Source organism: Trachurus japonicus, chromosome 15 (genome assembly GCF_045865225.1).
Source record: "Trachurus japonicus isolate A0001 chromosome 15, Traja_1.0".
Taxonomy (NCBI): Eukaryota; Metazoa; Chordata; class Actinopteri; order Carangiformes; family Carangidae; genus Trachurus; species Trachurus japonicus.
Window position 1 is genome coordinate 18,783,933 of NC_140921.1, and position 18,143 is coordinate 18,802,075.

The 18,143-nt window shown below is 41.8% G+C and overlaps 3 protein-coding genes across 5 annotated transcripts; 1 reads left to right on the top strand and 2 right to left on the bottom strand.

Annotated features, from left to right (window-relative positions):
- Window positions 1–48: 48 nt before the first annotated feature.
- On the bottom strand, window positions 49–6,214 carry ap3m1 (adaptor related protein complex 3 subunit mu 1). Of its 2 annotated transcripts, XM_085800217.1 has the most exons (9): window positions 6,185–6,214; window positions 5,528–5,805; window positions 4,050–4,221; window positions 3,805–3,942; window positions 3,609–3,694; window positions 2,834–2,967; window positions 2,536–2,743; window positions 1,250–1,394; window positions 49–1,159 (listed from the first exon to the last, which is right to left on the bottom strand). In XM_085800217.1, exons 2-9 carry the CDS (start codon window positions 5,798–5,800, stop codon window positions 1,059–1,061), a joined length of 1,257 nt encoding a protein of 418 aa, XP_085656343.1. In that variant the 5' UTR covers window positions 5,801–5,805; window positions 6,185–6,214; the 3' UTR covers window positions 49–1,058. The 2 variants fall into 2 exon arrangements, with proteins under 2 accessions (XP_085656343.1, XP_085656344.1); XM_085800218.1 differs by having other exon boundaries at window positions 5,528–6,214.
- Window positions 6,215–7,257: 1,043 nt separating this feature from the next.
- On the top strand, window positions 7,258–15,015 carry adka (adenosine kinase a). Of its 2 annotated transcripts, none has more exons than XM_085800220.1 (11): window positions 7,258–7,400; window positions 9,703–9,777; window positions 11,050–11,103; window positions 12,197–12,275; window positions 12,381–12,553; window positions 12,641–12,749; window positions 12,941–13,111; window positions 13,224–13,259; window positions 13,368–13,482; window positions 13,593–13,679; window positions 13,769–15,015. In XM_085800220.1, exons 1-11 carry the CDS (start codon window positions 7,309–7,311, stop codon window positions 13,891–13,893), a joined length of 1,116 nt encoding a protein of 371 aa, XP_085656346.1. In that variant the 5' UTR covers window positions 7,258–7,308; the 3' UTR covers window positions 13,894–15,015. The 2 variants fall into 2 exon arrangements, with proteins under 2 accessions (XP_085656346.1, XP_085656347.1); XM_085800221.1 differs by lacking the exon at window positions 7,258–7,400 and adding an exon at window positions 8,339–8,409.
- A 119-nt stretch (window positions 15,016–15,134) lies between these two features.
- LOC146973562 (dual specificity phosphatase 29-like) lies at window positions 15,135–17,945 on the bottom strand. Its single transcript, XM_085800223.1, has 4 exons — window positions 17,776–17,945; window positions 16,807–16,994; window positions 16,489–16,712; window positions 15,135–16,375 (listed from the first exon to the last, which is right to left on the bottom strand). The coding sequence occupies exons 2-4, from the start codon at window positions 16,983–16,985 to the stop codon at window positions 16,152–16,154; spliced, it is 627 nt and encodes a 208-aa protein (XP_085656349.1). The 5' UTR covers window positions 16,986–16,994; window positions 17,776–17,945; the 3' UTR covers window positions 15,135–16,151.
- Between the last annotated feature and the right edge of the window lie 198 nt (window positions 17,946–18,143).

The window sequence follows — 18,143 nt, forward strand, 5'->3', positions numbered from 1 at the left end:
AGTGTTGACAATACTTCTAATGGTTTAAAAGAAGGACACAAAAATATGTCATTTTAAAGTTTTTATAAGACACCTTATAGACTAAAATACAGGTTCAACTTCATACAAGAGCTTTAAGTAGTATCTTCCACATGAACAATTGATTGTGCAAATGCTGTGCTGAGTAAAGAAGTTGCATTCAAGATTATGTGAGGATTTCCGAGTGCTTTTAATACAACTGTTCTCAACAGATTGACAGACTCATCCCTCGAGCCGGCAGATTGTAGTACTCCCTTCCAAAGTTAAATGTTGTACCTTAGATATAAGATATATTTACTTTACTTCCCTCAGTTCTTTAAAAACATGCAGGTTGTGCTGTAGTGTGTGCTTGACGAAGCACTTGAATCTACTCATACAAGGCCACATTGAAGAGTGAATGTGTGCAAAAATACCTGCACTAAAGACGGTGCCTCTGGATGCACCGCAGCTACTCAGAGAAGTAGATACGTTAGATTTTTCAAGAATAAACATGTGTATAAAACTGGCTACCTCTTATTGTGAAACATGGGTTTCAAAGGCATCGCTGCTTCTTCTTAGGCAACATGCAAGTATGCTTGAGAAAGTGTTGAAGTAGTGCGAAGCAAAGGCAGTGAGCTGAGAGTGTCCCTTTTCAAAGTAAAATATTCCCAAGAGGTAACACTCAGAGGATGATAAGCAAAATAAGAAAAGAATAAGAAAAAATATTCTTTAAAAATAGTCAAAAAAACAACAACAAAAGAGGAATGTTTCACACAATGCATCACAATTAAACTGTATAGAAACTAATAGCACTTCAACAAGGTCACACTGATTATTAAGGCATCCCTTTACAGGCCACTAATACCATCCAGTCGTATATAAGTAATGCCAAACACATCATAAATAACTGTTAGAATGCAAAAATCGTTCATTAATTACAATGAGACATAGGATATATATATAAGACTTATTGGAGAGCTGACTCAGCGGTGTGCGTGGCGAATTGGCCTCCTATTTGGCACATTGGATTGTTGACCTTTGACCTCTGACAGTCACGGCGCTCAGGTCCTCACTTGGAATTTCCCGGCTTTTGTCAGATATTTGACGCCTTTAAACGGCTTGTACTTCTCTCCGTACATGTCGAGACGACTCACCTTGAGACCTGCAGAAGGGGGGAAGGAAACGACGTGAGAAAGCGGCAGGAAATGGAAATCAAATGCAAAAAAAAGAGAGAAAGTATCAGATGAAAGACCTGATATGGCCAGCTGCTGTATCTTCAGGTCAATGTTGAGCGAGGGGTTCTCCTCGGGTCTGGGGGCTCCAGCCTGCATGCTCAGACTGCCTCGCAGGTTAGGAAGCTTCTGGGGGTTCAGTTTCCCAATGTCCCAAACCAACACCTGAGAAAACATAAACACAATGAAACAAAACATTTCTCAATTTTGTTTCCTGCCACTTCCCTCTTTCAAGACCGTCTTCACAGAAAATCATTTGTATTTAAAAAGAGAGAAAAAATCATGCTATTACAGGCAGTTCTCCATTTAGGGGAAACTATTTCAGTTATTACTATTTACTAGTTTTTCGCTGTTGGTCGCTTTTTTTTCTCTCTATGGAGCTCCCCCTACAGTTTCGGAGTGCATATTTCCAACTGTCGTAAAAACTCACAGCTAACCAAGTCCACTTGCTTTTGACTTAAATTTCTTTGGGGATAACGATGACCTGGACAAATGAGAATATTCACAGGCTTACTCACAGCTTCCGCTACAAACAACATTACAGGGACATTACAGATGAGCACACTATGTTTTTTGGTGTGTCTTTTTAGACGAAGAAAAGTTAGCCCCGTTCGCAACCGTCATATGGACATGCACTGCTGCACGGAGCCCCGCTGTAACTCAGAGAAGGCTCAGAGGACTCTGAAACTTCTCCCAGCCCTTAGTCGACATGAGGGTGAGTAGATAATGAGAAATTTTAATTTTGGGTGAACTATCCCTTTAAGGTGCAAAACTTGCATAGTTCCTTTTTAATCTAACAATTATAAAGCAGGCAAATAGGAGGTGAGCAACAGTTGGTAGCATTTGACAAGACTAATAAAAACTGAGCAGTATAATAGACACTGAGCACATTCTCACCTTTCATTTCACACAGACCTATAAGGCCCCGTCCAGACGAATACGCGGCTTCACTGAATCCGATCTTTTTCTTAATCGTTATGAAAAAAATCGCCGTAAACACGGCATCGTTTTCAGAAATACCTGCGTCCACACGGATCCAGTGAAAACGACCCAAAACGCTGTAGTAGCCTACATACTCCAGGCGTGTGGAGCGAGTGGAGTGTGACGAAAACGCTGGGGCGGCGTTTTCAAATTTCCCCACTCTGGGACCCGTTTTCAAAAAATACTGTTTTCACCCCCTGAAAACGCCGGATCCGTGTGGACGCGAGGCCGATCCGATAAAGTATTTATCTGGATTCGAAAAAAACGTATTCGTGTGGACGGGGCCTAAATCACTTCTTCGACACTCTTGCATGCGGTTGGTTACCTTGGTAGTGAGGTCATAGGTGTAGTTTCCCTGTGTGGGTGTGAGGTTGACACTGAGCACGGTTTTAGGCATGTGGACAGTGACCATCATTCCCTCCACTGTCTTCCCCATGGTCTGCTTGGGTCCGATGGTGATGTCCAGACGACCACAAGATCCCGTCTCCATGAAGCTGATGTTCTGCTTCACGTACACCGGGATCGCCACGAGACTGAGGGCGAGAAAACGCAAATGAATCAATTATCTGGTCACATACAATTCAGTCTTGATGATTATTAGATTAGTTTTTATTTTGCTTTACTTCTGAGAGCTGACATGATAGGTCATGAGTGTAAAGTTCCCGTCTGGTGGGATGAAGGAGAGGACGCGCTCTGACTCCCAGCGCTTAAACCGCACGCACGGGTGGAAACTCATGTCGTCAAGAAGACGAGGATTCTGTCAGCAAAGATACAATTAAACAGCAACAGTGGGTTTTAGGGATGTCACGATTACTTGTTTTCACAATTAATGAATGGTGGTATTAAATGCCACAATTATTTAATCGTAAAGATTCCTAAATACCGTTACTTTCACAAAACTGTTGGAACCTTATTGGCAGATGTGCGCAAAAATAAAGGTAAATGCACAGATACAGGTCCATTTAACTAACGTAACATTGAATTGGTAGGAATTTAAATGTTAGCGTGTCATATTTGATAAAAAAAAAAAAGCGCAAAACAAAACAAAAAATGATTAAAATAAACGCAATTACGCAAAAATTTGGTATAGATAACAATTCATGACCTGAATATTTCAAACATTTCCCCTGGGGATTAAGAATTGGTCATATATTAATAGATACTTGAAATATTTTGTGTAAACAATGAGTAATGTAGTTATATTTTGACTATATTTGATTTTACTTATGATGATGATTCATAGTGTTGTGAAATTAATTAATGCAGCATAATCGTGAAAATCGTAGTACCGTGATTATTTCTCTGACAATAATCGTACAAGAAAATGTATAATCGTGACATCCCTAGTGAGTTTTGAACTTGCACAAATACACAAGCGCTACGAGGAAATGAACCCACCATAAAGGACAGTGTCAGGTCGGGCATCCCGGTGAGCCGTACGCAGGCTTCAATTACACCCTGGATCTCTGCAAATACCGTTGTGCCTTAAAACAGAAAGTTCAACAGAGACGTGAGTGTGTTTAAAGAGTAAACCAGATCCAATTAATGTCCAATATTTCTACTATAAAAAGGTGATTAAATAAGTGGTTTGTACCTGATTTGTCCAGAATGGCATCTATTTCCTCAATCACATCAAAATACGCTTCATTATTAGTGTATTTAACACCAGCCCGCCTCCATGGGATGTTGGATAATTGACCTGTTGGCAACGTATCTCCAACATTACTACTTCCTGCAAAACACACAACAAAGGGAAACAATGTTAACATGCACAGGAACACTGCAGGTTTTACGTCAGATGTGGTTGAGGTAACAATGTCTGGGCGATATCTGTTTTACCCGTGAGCGTGTTGACGACTGATCGCAGGATAGTGGGAGGCCTGATCATCTCTTTGAGGACATTGGACTCTGTCGCTAGCGGGAAGCCGTTGTCCAGCATCTCCTCCAGCAGCTCGTACACCGTCACCACATTGTCCTTGATTATATTTTCGGAGCATTCTCCAAAGTAGTCCTGTCAATGTGGCATAGTAGTGTATACTAAATGTGCACATGGAGGATGTACAGTGTACTGAAATACAGAGTATGTTAGGGGTGTCAAACTCATCTTAGTTCAGGGGCCACAAAATAGCGCAATTTGATCTCAAGTGGGCCGGACCAGTGAAGTAATAGCATGATAACAAATAAATAAAAAGAATTTTGGATTTTTCCCCTTTGTTTTAGTAAAGAAGATATTCACAGATAATAGACTATATTTTACAAAACATATTAGGAACAACCTGAAATTTCTTGATAAAAATATTTGCAATTTCAAATTTTCACACTGAGGGCCGGATTGGACCCTCAGCCGGGCCGGTTTTGGCCCACGGGCCGCACGTTTGACACCACTGGTTTACACAGTGCAGAACAAAGCAGTGGTTGTCAAACTTAAAAGGACACATAAACTGACGCAAACTGGAGCACAGTGAGTGTATTTTGTTTTGTTTTTTAAATCAGGGTTCCCATATTTAATAAGAGTTTGAAACTATGACCAAAACAGTCATACATTTTACCATTGCAAAAATTTGAGATGACAATATGGTGAAAATAAATTATTGTGATTATCATTATTATTATTATCACTGTTTTTGCTGGGTTGTCACTTTGAGAACCAATGCAATAGTACAGCAGCATGTTTTACTGGTACCAAAGCAACACTTGCACACACAGATGTGCACCACCCTGACCTCACACGGTCTGGTTTAATGTGTGATGGCTGAGTGAATGGCTCCTCCTTTTTCCTCCATACATTTGCATTATGAGGAACTACAGTACAAACAGCAGCACGCTCTAAAGCCAGCACACAATCAGTTTTTTTTTCTTTTACAGACTGTTCATTAGCCTTGGTAGAAGATACTTTATTGTGTTACTTTACCAGTGTAAAAACACTGCAAACTCAAACCCTGCAGTGCTCAAAGTTAGTATGAAGTGTGCAACTGAACCACAGCTCCAGGCCAGATGTTTTAAGAAGCAAAACATTTTTGCTGAGTTGCTTGTTTGCTTCCTGTATCATTGTTACTGACTTAAAAAATATGTGAGGTGGAGGGTTGATAACTCAACTTAACTTTTAGCCACTGGGCATTGCATGTTATAGAAAGTTTGAGAGTGACTGATGTGACACAAACAAGCCAAAAAATAGTGGGATGCATGTGAGAAAAGCAGCATATTGTTTCACTGCAAAATGCGATAATGTGTTCACATTATCTAGACACAATATCCTCATTCTGCCTCAACAGATGCGACATTGTTACACACTAACTAGTCTGAGAAAAAGAGCCAACCTGAAATGTGTCTGCCACTCTGTGCAGGAACTCGATGACAAACAGCGGGGGGACCTCGGTCTGGATGACGGAGAGGAAGAAGAGCTTGCCCCTGTAGATGCTGATGAGATAGTGGTGAGGGGTCTGCAGGACCGGGGGCACATTCTCCGGCTCCAGCGCCTTCTCCTTGGCCTCGAAAAAGTAATCGCACACACTCCGGCTGATGACACTCTTCCAGTGTTTCTCCAGGAAGATGTCTCCAGAGTGATTAATCAGGAACAGGCTGTGGATCATCTCAGCTGCAACAATGAGCTGGTTGTTAGTTCATTGTAGTTGGTTAGTTAGTAAGAAGTGGTCTGTTATTGAGACAGAGGCAGATTTATAACAACTGTATTCCTCCTCCACATCTGTCGGTCCACAAATCAAAACAATGCAATGCAAACATGATTATTGTCAATATGTATCCACTGTCAACATGTCAAACTAACTTCCACCTCAGGTAATTTAACCGGTTGGCTAACAACCACACGTTGGTAAGTTCCGATATTTTCTCCTTTCTTATTTTACAATATGCATCCAAATGCTAAAACAAAACAAAAAACCCAGAGCAGAGGCGACACGCAAGCACTGAACAGATCATAATGTAGACAAAGTTTCGTGTATTGCTGAAAGTTTTACCTGCTTACTCCAGCTGACTGTGCCAAGAGTGAAACACTCGGTGCCAATATGGCAGGAAGAGTGGAGCGGGTTGAGGCGACGCCTGCAGACCGAAGTACACGTAAACGCAACGTAGTCACGAGTAGGTGTCAACAAATCAAACCAATCAGCCCCAAACCTCATGAGTGAGGTACTGAGATGTGTTCAAATGTTAACCTGCACCTCTGTCCGCCTGATCGATACTTTCTGAGCAAAGTTGATCACTTTTTACTCAGGCAACGTTTTCGGGCAGCTATTTGGGATTCGTCGCCCTGGGCAGAGTCTTGCAGGTGTTTATGCGGCCCCTCCTACATCAAATTTTAGTTCCTTGGAGGAGATCTGGCAGATCTTTCTATCCTATCTATAGACTGTAGCTATATAAAAAGGATCTTAGCACTCATCTTGAGTTTCACATGTAAGAATCTAAATGGCTGCCATAATTATTAAGCTGCTCTTTAAGTGTTTTCATTTATAAAAAGGCAGCTTAATAATAATTATTATTATTTATCACCAGTAAACCATTAATCCAGTGAGTTAAATAACTCTATCGCTTATTTTTTAATATGGGGAAAAATATATAAACAGTAATTTTTATAACTAAACCTTCAACTGAGATACATTAATCATAAGAAAGAACTAAAATCAGGGCAAGTTGAGTAGATGGCCAAACCCCCCATCCCACCCCACCCCTTTTACTGGTAAGAGAAATTGCCTTTTAAACAGCAAAGGAGTAAATGCTCCATTGTGTTTACAAGTGATTGTTTCTTTGCCAACATTTCATAGACCATAAAACCAAAACAATGACACGCTCCATGGGGATGTGGGCAGACAGCAGAGTCAGGTGAAGAAGCAAAGTAAACTTTTCAATGGCTGAATATCATGTCAACAATAAGATTATATCATTTACAAAGTGGGCGGCCACGTACGACTCAATATAACACTTTTGATTGGTGGAGCTCCGTGAAGACGGCGGCCGCCTGCGAGACTCGACTCTGGGTCACAACACCCCAGCTACTTTGTGTGTGTGCGCGCAGCACGACCGCGGCCACATTTTCACACCGGTTAAGGTGATTGCAACGTGCTCCAGTGTAGTCAACTAGTCAACCATGGCCTCAGACGAACCCAAAGCAAAGAAAGCCAAACTTTCAGAGGAGGAGAAGACGGAGTCTCCAACTAAAGAGACTCCTGCCAAACTAAGGTGACCGAAATATTCAAGAAGGAGAAAAAGCGAACAAGAAAACAGGCAGTGGAGGAGACACGAGCCTCGTTTGAAATGTTTGAATGCTAATGAGAGCTCAAATCTCCAGTTTGCAATGTTTACATTGAGATATCATGAATATTTTAATTTGAAAACATTGGTTTCATGCGTCCTGTTGAATATGTGTTAAAGCTAATAACACGGCGAGGAGAAAGGGGGTCGTCGTTTGTGCGGAGCGGAGTAAAGTCCCTTGGTGCTGTTACTCTTTAACACGCTGCTGCTGCTGCTGCTGCTGCTGCAGCTGGCAACTGTTGGCTAATTGTAGAAAGGAAACAGTGTCTGGTGCATTCACGGTGCTGTTGTCAGCTCGCCTTTGCAAGACGCTGCATGCTCAGGTGTGTGTGCCAGTATCTAATCTGAGTTCAACGTGACCTCCGCCTGCCCCTGCAGGGTTTAAAGCAGCAGGGAGACACAGGACGCTCCGTCCATTCAGCGCCAAGGACCGCTGCAGAGAGAAGCTGCTGGCTCGAGACATCCAGCACCGGCTCCCAAAACAAAGCATTGCGAAATAGTCACATGGTCCTCTCCGTATCTTGTGTTTTGGTGTGATTTTTTTTCCTTCCTCAATAAGTGTTGATCTTTTCGACCATCCGGCTGGAACCTGCAGGTTCTTGTCATATATCAGGGTCTCTCTGTGATCAGCACGCTTCTCACGGCGTTATTTAGCTTCAAAGGAGTGAGCGGATTCAGGCTAGACTGGGCAAAACAAGCCAATCACCAGACAGAGGCAGACTACCCCCGGACCTTCCTCCTTCAGATGCCTCCAATCACCCAGGCCCGGGTGGGCGGAGCTGCGGTTGCAGGGGTAAATCGATCTGGCCGCACACTGAGCTGAAATTGTGAAGTTTTTCAATCCTCAGCTCTTCCTGAGCCGGTTTTTTAAGGTTGCTCAACAGGTCTGTCAGTACCTAGCTGTTACACAGAGAGAGGGAACCATGTCTGCTGCAAGGTAAGACCACGCTGGCATTCAGGGATCTGATCTAAATCCAGACATTGGTCCTGGTTTTAGTGTAATTGGCTTCAGAAGCCCACTTATCACCTGTGTGTGCAGTGGGAGATGATAGTGAGGCATCTGACACATAATGTTGAGATGTTTTCTATTTTTCAGGCTGTCTCTCCTATTGCGTTTTCATAAGCCATCGTCCACGTTTCACCATCCTGCTGCATTAAATCTTGCCTTCGGGGCAATTCTTGAAAGAAAGGCAGCATGGGAAAATATACTTGCACATGTTCATGTGGTGGCATCTGTCAGGAGCTGTGTTCAGAGTTTTCTGCATCTGGGGTTTTCCCACAAACACAGACAAGACACAGATAAGATGGATGTGAAATTAACATGCCACACCACAATTGCTTGGTGCTTTTTGCAGTATTACTCACAGACTGTCAGTTTTTTTCTTTTAAATAAGTTTAAGATTCACAGGGTCAAACCGAGAAGAGAAAGTCCCATTTAGTGTCAACACATGATGTGTTGACACTTAAGGCAGAGGTGATTTTCAGTCACTGTCTCGTGTTTTTCGTGGCCCCGGCGGTGAGAATGTTGCTGTGCTGTTGTGAAAATAATGTGGGTTTTTTTTTTGGCAATCACAAGACTCGGATTTGCAATGATATTCAAACCTTGCACTCACTTGTTTGTGTCTGTGCAGTGCATTTTTGTCCCTGAGGGAGAGACGTGCAGCAGCCGGCTGAGTGCTCTCCTGATGTTGCCTTGCAGTGAATATCATAACATGGTTATGGATGCACGACTGATCGACTGAGTGTCTCACAGCCGACCACATCCATATTTATCTGTAGTATTATTTGATGAGTCATGTGTTTCAATCCATGACTTGTGGATATGTATTAGGCTATTTCCTCTTTTCTTTCTTTGTGAATTGGGAGTTTTAAATCATGTGATTGAAGTCACATGGACGCAAAGCTGTGAGGTTTGTAAATTAATGGTTCACACTGGGATTAGAAACCCACCCAGCACACCCAATGCAGAGAGTGAGAGTGATTTTTTTAAGTTCAGTCAGTTTGTCTTTGTACAAACAAGGGCTGTCTGCTATTTTAATGAATGACCGACAAGGGAGAAGAAGCTGTAAGTGATTTCAAATCCAGTTGAATTATTAAGAGCAGTTGCAACAAGTAAACACTGGATTGTACAAGATGTCCCCTTACTGTCATGCCATTGAAATGGGAAGTGATAGTAACCAAGTCCTCTGATGCTCTGCTTTTCCTTTAACACGCTGCCTTTATGTTTCAGCTCTAATTCACTCTTTGGGATGGGAAACCCCTTGTTGGACATCTCTGCTATCGTGGACAAAGACTTCTTGGACAAGTGAGTGAATGAGATTCTTTACACTTCAATAAAGTACTTTCATTAGAGGTTGTCGTCCTCCCTGCTGAGAAATCCCCAAAACGGTTGTAATCTACCGCACCAATTACTCTTTAAAAATTTCATAAAAGGGAATATTAATTCACACATGATCCAAGTCATACTGACCCTAGAATTAGAGATAGAAGTATTTTGTTCCAATGTTGAATAAATTACTCCATTGTTACAGACATGGAGCCTAAATCCATTAGTATGCTGCTGTAACATCTGGATAAAGCACAGTCACAGTCAGATCAAGTGAGATATGTGGGTCTGACCAGAAGAGACAGAGACTCCTCGATGCAATTGGATCAATAGAGATACCAGATACTGGTGATAAAACAGAGCAGAGCTCAGGAAACAGCGTCAGCAGAGATGTCTGTGCTGCAGATGCACTCCTTCAATAGATCCTGAAATGAGATAGTGTATCATATACACACACGGTGATTGGTATAGGACTGTTAAAGCTGAGTGAAACATTTAGTGCCTCTCCCTGTTTTGTCATTATGTTCACATTTGTAATCATCATTTATCAGCGTGGTTAAATAAATAACATGAGCCCAGCCTTAAGCCCCATGAGCTGAACACAAAAAACTTACATTGACTCAATAAGTCATCCTCTTCGATGTAAACATGGCAGGGTTTCTGTAAAGGCAGTGATCCACATCTGTGCTCCAGTGATCTGATATATATTTATGTATTGATTCAATAATCGGACGTATTTTATCCTCAGTCGACATATTTCTCAGTTGTGTTGGTAGTTTTCTGGTCTGTCCAAGCTCTGACACATCTGACCAGGTCAAAGGACTCTTCTGGGTTCCAGCTCAGAGTCCACTCTCAAAAGCCTTGCGTAAACCCCTGGATTAGAGCTAAAGCAGCCGACCACAGCTCTAATTCAGTCTCACATAGAATAAACCAGGACTAAATCTGCACTGTAATCCTCAACCTACCTTTGTCTTTCAAGGAAACTACTCCCATATCAGCATGTTCATCAACAATGCTTCAAGGGGAGTGATGATAGTAATAAAGTCTCTCAAAGATTTTCCCTGGGATGTATTAGCTGAAATTTCATTAATCACATTTTCCATAAGGGAGGGTGGGTCAACCTATTAGCAGCAGCACTGTAGTGTCTGCAAAGTTGAATTATGTTGACATTATCCACATCCTTGTAATGTGGGATTGAGCATATGTTTCTGATGATGTGGAGAAATTAATGACTGTTAATGTCTTTTGCAGGTACACGCTGAAACCCAACGACCAGATCCTGGCAGAAGACAAACACAAAGCACTGTAGGTGTCTCCCATACTGTTAATATTTCCTGTAGAATATAGGTTGTGAAAGAGATCTTGAACTCCTGCAAAGTGGCTGTGTAGTCTGCAGGGAGGAAAGTAAAATGTCCATGTCCTCATTGAGTTTGCTCCTCTCTGTTCTGGAGCGGGCCAGACAAAACAGGCGCACACCAGAAAACACCAGGACTGACCTCCGTTCCTTTATAGACAGCCAATGGCAGAGCAGCAGATCCCGCAGAGAGAGAGTCTCGACCAATAGCAAACCAGGACACTTCGCCTCCCCAGTCCCTCTGAGACAAAGCTAAAAAGCAAACATTTAACAGCAGGAGATAAGAACGTGACTGTGGGTGAGAGGGAGGGTGTACATTTACACTGACTGATATGTGAGAGCTGTTCTAAATTGAAAAAGTTAGATACGACATTTCTGCAATCACTTTACTGTTGAAGCTCATGTGAATTATTAATGTCATAGATGATTTGTAGAGAGAAGAGAGGGTGTCTTCATAAGTTCAAGTGGAAACACTTGGGGGACACAATGAAACAATTTATTAAAAGAAAAAAAGAAAAAGTGAGTCACCAACTTAAAATTTATTTCTCCCAGATGTTTCGGCATCATCTGGCTCAGTCTCTGGGCCATTTTAAAGCTGTCACTTAATTCTGTTTTCCAGTGACGCATTTGAATAGACTTTCTCCCTCACATCCACATAAACCACACAAATGCACGTCTCAGTGTGCGAAGATATGTGCGCTATATTTAGACCACAACATGCTAAATCAGAGAGCCCCAAGCGTGAACATCAGCGAGCTGCTTCAGTCACGTTGTTATGTAACAGGCGTAAATGGTTCAGATAGTATAATCAATGACCAGTCATGCGTGTACTGTATATTTTACCTTCAAGAAATGTTTTGCATAGAGTACAGTCTGACACCAGATGAGGTTACCGGCCGTCACGTTACATCCGTCACAAGCACGCCTCAGGGGTGTACACACAGTGAAGCTAAGCTAACTGGATACAGGCAGAAATGAATGCATTTTATGTACCGTCTTTTGAAAAATTTAAATTAATAAAACGTCATATCCATCTCTGTGTAGATTTGATGAGCTGGTGAAGAAGTTCAAGGTTGAGTACCACGCCGGAGGAGCCACACAGAACTCGATAAAGATTGCTCAGGTCAGTCAAGTACACACAAACTCACTTCCCGTCTTGACATCACATGATTACTGTAAAATTTGCTGGCGTCAAACTACCAATGCTGATCAGAGCTGTCGCCTGTAGTGGATGATCCAAGAACCCCACAATGTGGGCACGTTTTTCGGCTGCATTGGCAAAGACAAGTTTGGCGACATCCTGAAGAAGAAGGCCGAAGAGGCCCACATCGACGCCCACTACTACGAGCAAGATGAGGAGCCCACAGGGACGTGTGCCGCTTGCATCACCGGAGACAACAGGTGGGTCATTTAGATTAACGCACATTTGTTTACTCTTTATAATCGTCGTCTATCTACAGCTCTCCATCTGTTGTTTTCTCCTCCCAGGTCTCTGGTAGCTAACCTAGCTGCTGCCAACTGCTATAAGAAGGATAAGCATCTAGACCTGGAAGAAAACTGGAAGCTGGTTGAAAAAGCTAAAGTCTTCTACATCGCTGTGAGTAGTGAAACAAACAAACCACTATGGTGTCTTCTGTGATGGATACGTACGATATTCTGCTGTGTTCCCGTATGTGGGCATCAGGGGGCCGTCAGGGGCATTTTGTGGACACTCTGGTTTTCATTAGAGTCCATTAAAAGATAAAGATCAGATCAGTCTTGACCCTGTGTCGTTCGTCCTTCCTCCAGGGTTTCTTCCTGACTGTCTCCCTCGAGTCCATCCTGAAAGTGGCGAAGCACGCGTCTGAAAATAACAAGATGTTTTGCCTGAACCTCTCCGCACCCTTCATCTGCCAGTTCTTCAAGGACAACCTCATGCAGGTCATGCCCTACGTTGACGTGCTGTTCGGCAATGAGACGGTTAGTCAGACTTTCACTGCACATTCTGCACACAGTCTTTGTGTTGAGCACACACACTTATACAGGTGTTTGTATGTAAAATATATACCGTAACCTTCTTTTGGTTTCTCAGGAGGCAGCTGCATTCGCTAAAGAGCAAGACTTTGAGGTGGGTGGACTTGTTAATATTCACACATTATTAAATTTTTTTTAAAAACATTTTTTCTGTACTTTGTGCTTTATGAACTGGTTGTGTTATTGTGTGTTTTGCCTGTAGACTAAGGACGTAAAGGAAATTGCGAAGAAAGCCCAGGCTCTACCTAAAGTCAACAAGAAGAGACAGAGGATTGTAGTTTTGACCCAAGGGAAGGATGAAACCGTTATGGCCTTAAGTAAGATTTTCTATTCATTGTTATTTTGGCAATGCTCTGATTCGTCAGTCTGTTGTTCTCCTGCAGATGTTAACCTCACAGGTTTTAATTTTTCCCTTATGTTGTTCAAGGTGACAAGGTCGAGACTTTCCCTGTACTGAAGATTGACTCAAAGGACATCGTCGACACAAACGGTGCAGGCGATGCCTTTGTAGGAGGTAAGTTCAACATTAACATTACAGGATTGCTTTAGGTCTTTCATATGTTCTTTGCAGATTTCTACAACAGTGTTTCCTCTGTGATGCAGGTTTCCTGTCTGAGCTGGTCCAGGAGAAACCACTGGATCAGTGCGTGAAGGCCGCACACTACGCTGCCAACGTCATCATCAGACGAGCAGGTTGCACCTTCCCAGAAAAACCCGACTTCAAGTGACACACTTCCGGACATCTTTTCCTTCAGCCTGAAGCCTCATGCTAATCCTGCCATCCACAACTCTGACACATAAGCTTCACCATTTTTACAAATGCTACCCTCAAGTCCTGTATTGCCTTTTTTTAATTATCTTTTTGATCAGCTATACCCGTCCACGTTATTTTTCAATCCATCCACACATTATTTCTTACCAATTATAAGTTGGGTGAACCCTGACATGTGCCTGTCTGTGTCCTCAACGTGGTGCCACTAGAGGATCATGGGCTAATCCAAGGATTTATATATACATATATAGAAATCAACATAAAGGACTCGCAGTTACAGCACATGATGTTTTAATTTTGGATCTAATTGTGGTAATCAAACAGTTTATGGATTGTTTCTAAATGTTGTTTGGCTCTGACACTGCCAGCGTCAGCTGCACTGAAACTGATCAGACTGTCCTGGGAATTTACAAGTTGACGTCTCACAAGTCTTTTTTTTTTTTTTTTTCCTCCTGGACACAGAATCAAATCACATGAGGCTGATTCCACAATGTGAGGACACATAATACACAGAGGAATGGAGAATTGAACACCTCTGTCGAAGGAGGTTTTTGGATACTGTGTTGAAAATGTGCAGGAGTGATTTGTTTTTAGATTTTTGTAAGATTAATTTTACCTTAATGTGTGTAGTAGTTTTAGTTTAATAGGCCAGTTATGAAACCAAATGTCTCTTTTTTTTTTAACACACTTTTTAAATGTGTTGAAGTCTCTGCCCGCCATGTCCCGTGAACACTGTCTAACTTCACGTGTACTGTGTCAATTATACTCAGAAGTTACTGTGTCCGTTAGTGTTAGAATCGTGGAAGTTCATATTGTTTGGGCAGGTGCTTCTCATAACGAGTGCCTTTTTTCTGTTCCGAGGCCTACTTGTGAACCTGCATTTGTCCGTGCTAAGAAACTTGCACGCTGAACCCGTGACGGGCAACTCGGTGGCCTGTGGGGTTGAAAATGGACACGTGACATCTCTGAAATGCATGTTAGGTAAATGGTATTGTTGGAAAGAGATCATTATGTTTGAATGTTCTCTGTCTGAGGAATACAGTGGGCATTAAAAATGACCTGTCCTGTGTTACCTGAATCAGTGGCCTGGTGTTGTTTCTGGGTGTGTTTTGACCTTTGATTATATGAAATGCGAACCCGCTTTAACTCTGTTATTTAGATCTGACTGGAAGTGGAAATACAAATTTCACATCAGCAGATTTTTAATATGTTTATTGGGCAACTACTGCTGCAAATGAAAGATGAAGAATTTGGGTGGGAATCAAGAATGTGATACGGGGTCAAACTTTTTAAACAGCCTGAGGTTTGTGGTCTGTTGAGGTCTGTGCAACCCTGAATACTTGAATTGACATATTCTGAATATCAACATAGTCTGAAATGACATTATGGACAAGAATCTGTTCAGTGGCCTGAAAGCAAAAGAGATGTTTTGAAACTTGTGTGTTAAAATAATGTGTCCCTTTGGCCTTCTTGATAGATACACCAGAAGCCTTGTGACCTTTTATCACTGCTCTCAGTAAAATCAAGCCTCTCAATCACTTTTCTGTCAGGGTAAGTTTTTAAATGCTTTTTATTACGATTTTTTAATCGGAGTATTTTACTGAATTCCAACTACTTGATTGCCATTTCATCCATGGTGCAGGAAACCTAAAGCACTAAAACATGATTGGTGCTTAAAAAAATAATACTTGCAACCTGTCATTACAGTTCCACTATTCACGCACTTTACAGATGTAGACAAAGCAAATCACTCTTACTCTTTAAATCTTGAAATGGAGAAACAGTCCCCATTAGTTAAAAGAATGTTTTTTAAAATGTAATATAGCGGAGAATGGATGGATCAAGGGCGTGTTATTGAGTATAAAGCCTGGTTTGATATATGAGTCAGAATCACAGTTTGGCTGCTGGGCTCAGAAACAGAGCTGGGATGGATGGCGATCATTTAATTATTTTCTGTACCAGGACATTTCTGCCCGTTCTCTGATTCGGATCTTTCTGTTTGATCAGTAAAAGCACTGGTCTAGTCACAGTTTATGTTCTGAAACATCACCATACCCTTGAAGGCACATTTGAACCACACAAAAATGATTCAAATCAGAGGTTATAGCCACAACAGTTGAAGAAACATAAAGAACACTTTTCTCTACCTGAGATGGATTCAGGGGATAATGGAATATGTAAACATTGGTCTATAATCTATCGATTGTCTATGAGCTATTGGTCTTGTATCTGTCTCTTTTCTCTGAGCCTCTCCTCTTGTAATGTGATGTCCAGGGCTCTGAGCTGCTTTAGGAAGCCGTGATTGGGCAGGATACAGCGCCGCTGTCGCACATGCTCAATAGCGTCCACTACTGTGAGGCTGTGCTTCATCATCAGGTATGCCAGGACCAGAGACGCTGACCTGCTGCGACCCATCACACAGTGCACCAGCACCTTGTCTGGAACAAAAGTAAAAAATAATATGGACTTATTATAAAGAAGAGCAAAGTGTTGAGGCTTCTTCTCCAGAGAATGATGTGGATTAAAGGATTTAGTTTCCTGCAGGACTCACTCTGTGAATGACTAAGGGCCCCGTGGATGAACTGCGTTGCAGCGTAGAAGTACTGAGAGATGTTGAAGGTGGGCTTGTCATCAGCCTCTACACCGAAGTACAGGATGTCCATGTCTCTGTAGTAACCAGCCCCAGTCAGCACATTGTTAAACTTCCCTTCTGCAGCATTCAGGACGTGTGTAATACCCAGCTCCCTCAGACCGGCCAGCTCCAGAGCCGTTTTCCTGTTTTCATCAAGCACACAGACTCAGTGTGAGGCTCTCCTGACCTTTGACAGTAACAGCAGAACTATGACACAATGTCTGTGCATTTACTCACTGATCCCCGATGTAGATGCTGGGCCAGACCTGGTTGACGTGGGCAAACTGAGCGCCGCCTCCGGCCCAGAACAGCTGCTCCAGGTCTAATGTCCCTGGTGTGATGTAATCGCTGTCTGGGTCCACCTGCACTGCTGCATATGGGTTTTTACCTCTGGACTTCATCACACAGGACGACATGTCTCACCTCTACTGCCCAGAAAACACACACATCAACCAAAACAACACATTATACATACAACAATAACACCGTGATCTGCTCTTAACTGCATTAACACCTATATATATTTGTCAGTCTTAGAGCTGCAATAATGAATCCATTAGTCAGCCAGATTTTAAATCCTTTGAGTCAAATGTGAACATCTGTTTTGGTTTTCTTAGTTTTTTGTTAATGACATTAAACGTAGCTCAAGCAATAATCAATTAATGGAGACTGATCAAGATGAATTAATAAAAAAAAAAATTATATTAATGGCAACCCTATGGCATAAACTTATGGCAGATATATGGAGGATGTTGGGAGCTATTTATGCTAATTACTTTTTTTTTATTTTTTTATAATTTATTCAATCAAATTTTCTTTATTTATATGAATGATATACTGAAAAATACCATACAAACCAGATGTACATAAAATTACATATCAAGTAAAGCTACATTATTATTGTATACATGAAATCAGTGCCATGCCATATATAATATTGTTCTATCATAATAATGATTCATTTTGATTTCCATTCAACAGTTCAACTATTACTGCACTGTGGTGCTCTAAAGGTTCCTCATAGCAAAACTTCATTTATCATCTGTCGGGACAAATAAGAGCTCTTTCAACAACAAATTCAAGTAACAGACAGTTAACAAGGACTCACATAAATGAGAGAGGTAACATTTAACTATTTTATAAGGATACTGTCTGTTTAAAGAGAATTACCAGGCCAAACATTATAAGAAGGAAAACTTGACTTACCTATATGTCTTGTAGCTGTTAAAAGTTCCTGAGTAGCTCACTGACTGGCACTTCCACCTTTACTCGGTGGCAGTGCATTTGTGTTTGTGTGCGTCTGCAGTGAGCATGGAGGGAGTATGGTAACCGCTCTCTCCAGCTCTGTTTAAGATGATATTTTTAGTCAGCTGGGCTACAACACCTGACTTCACAACTTGACACACACACACACACACACACATAGAGAGAGAGAGAGATTCTTTCCACAGCCTTCCTAATGTGATTTGAGTCATTTAATATGACAGCGATTACTTTGCTTTAGCCTGCGTAGTAAACAAATACACTGAACAGCACAGTGCTAAAAGACAATAAGAAGTTTGGTAAGAGTGGGA

Excerpts from the sequence above, each read along its gene's own strand:
- ap3m1 (XM_085800217.1), bottom strand. The coding sequence starts at position 5,800 with ATGATCCACAGCCTGTTCCTGATTAATCACTCTGGAGACATCTTCCTG. Across the intron at positions 2,968-3,608 it reads ACCTGACACTGTCCTTTATG|AATCCTCGTCTTCTTGACGA; the intron begins GTGGGTTCATTT and ends CTTTGCTGACAG. Across the intron at positions 1,160-1,249 it reads ACAGCAGCTGGCCATATCAG|GTCTCAAGGTGAGTCGTCTC; the intron begins GTCTTTCATCTG and ends CCCCTTCTGCAG.
- adka (XM_085800220.1), top strand. The coding sequence starts at position 7,309 with ATGGCCTCAGACGAACCCAAAGCAAAGAAAGCCAAACTTTCAGAGGAG. Across the intron at positions 13,112-13,223 it reads TGCTGTTCGGCAATGAGACG|GAGGCAGCTGCATTCGCTAA; the intron begins GTTAGTCAGACT and ends TTGGTTTCTCAG. Across the intron at positions 13,680-13,768 it reads AGGCGATGCCTTTGTAGGAG|GTTTCCTGTCTGAGCTGGTC; the intron begins GTAAGTTCAACA and ends TCTGTGATGCAG.
- LOC146973562 (XM_085800223.1), bottom strand. The coding sequence starts at position 16,985 with ATGTCGTCCTGTGTGATGAAGTCCAGAGGTAAAAACCCATATGCAGCA. Across the intron at positions 16,713-16,806 it reads AGCATCTACATCGGGGATCA|GAAAACGGCTCTGGAGCTGG; the intron begins GTGAGTAAATGC and ends TGATGAAAACAG. Across the intron at positions 16,376-16,488 it reads GGCCCTTAGTCATTCACAGA|ACAAGGTGCTGGTGCACTGT; the intron begins GTGAGTCCTGCA and ends CTTTTGTTCCAG.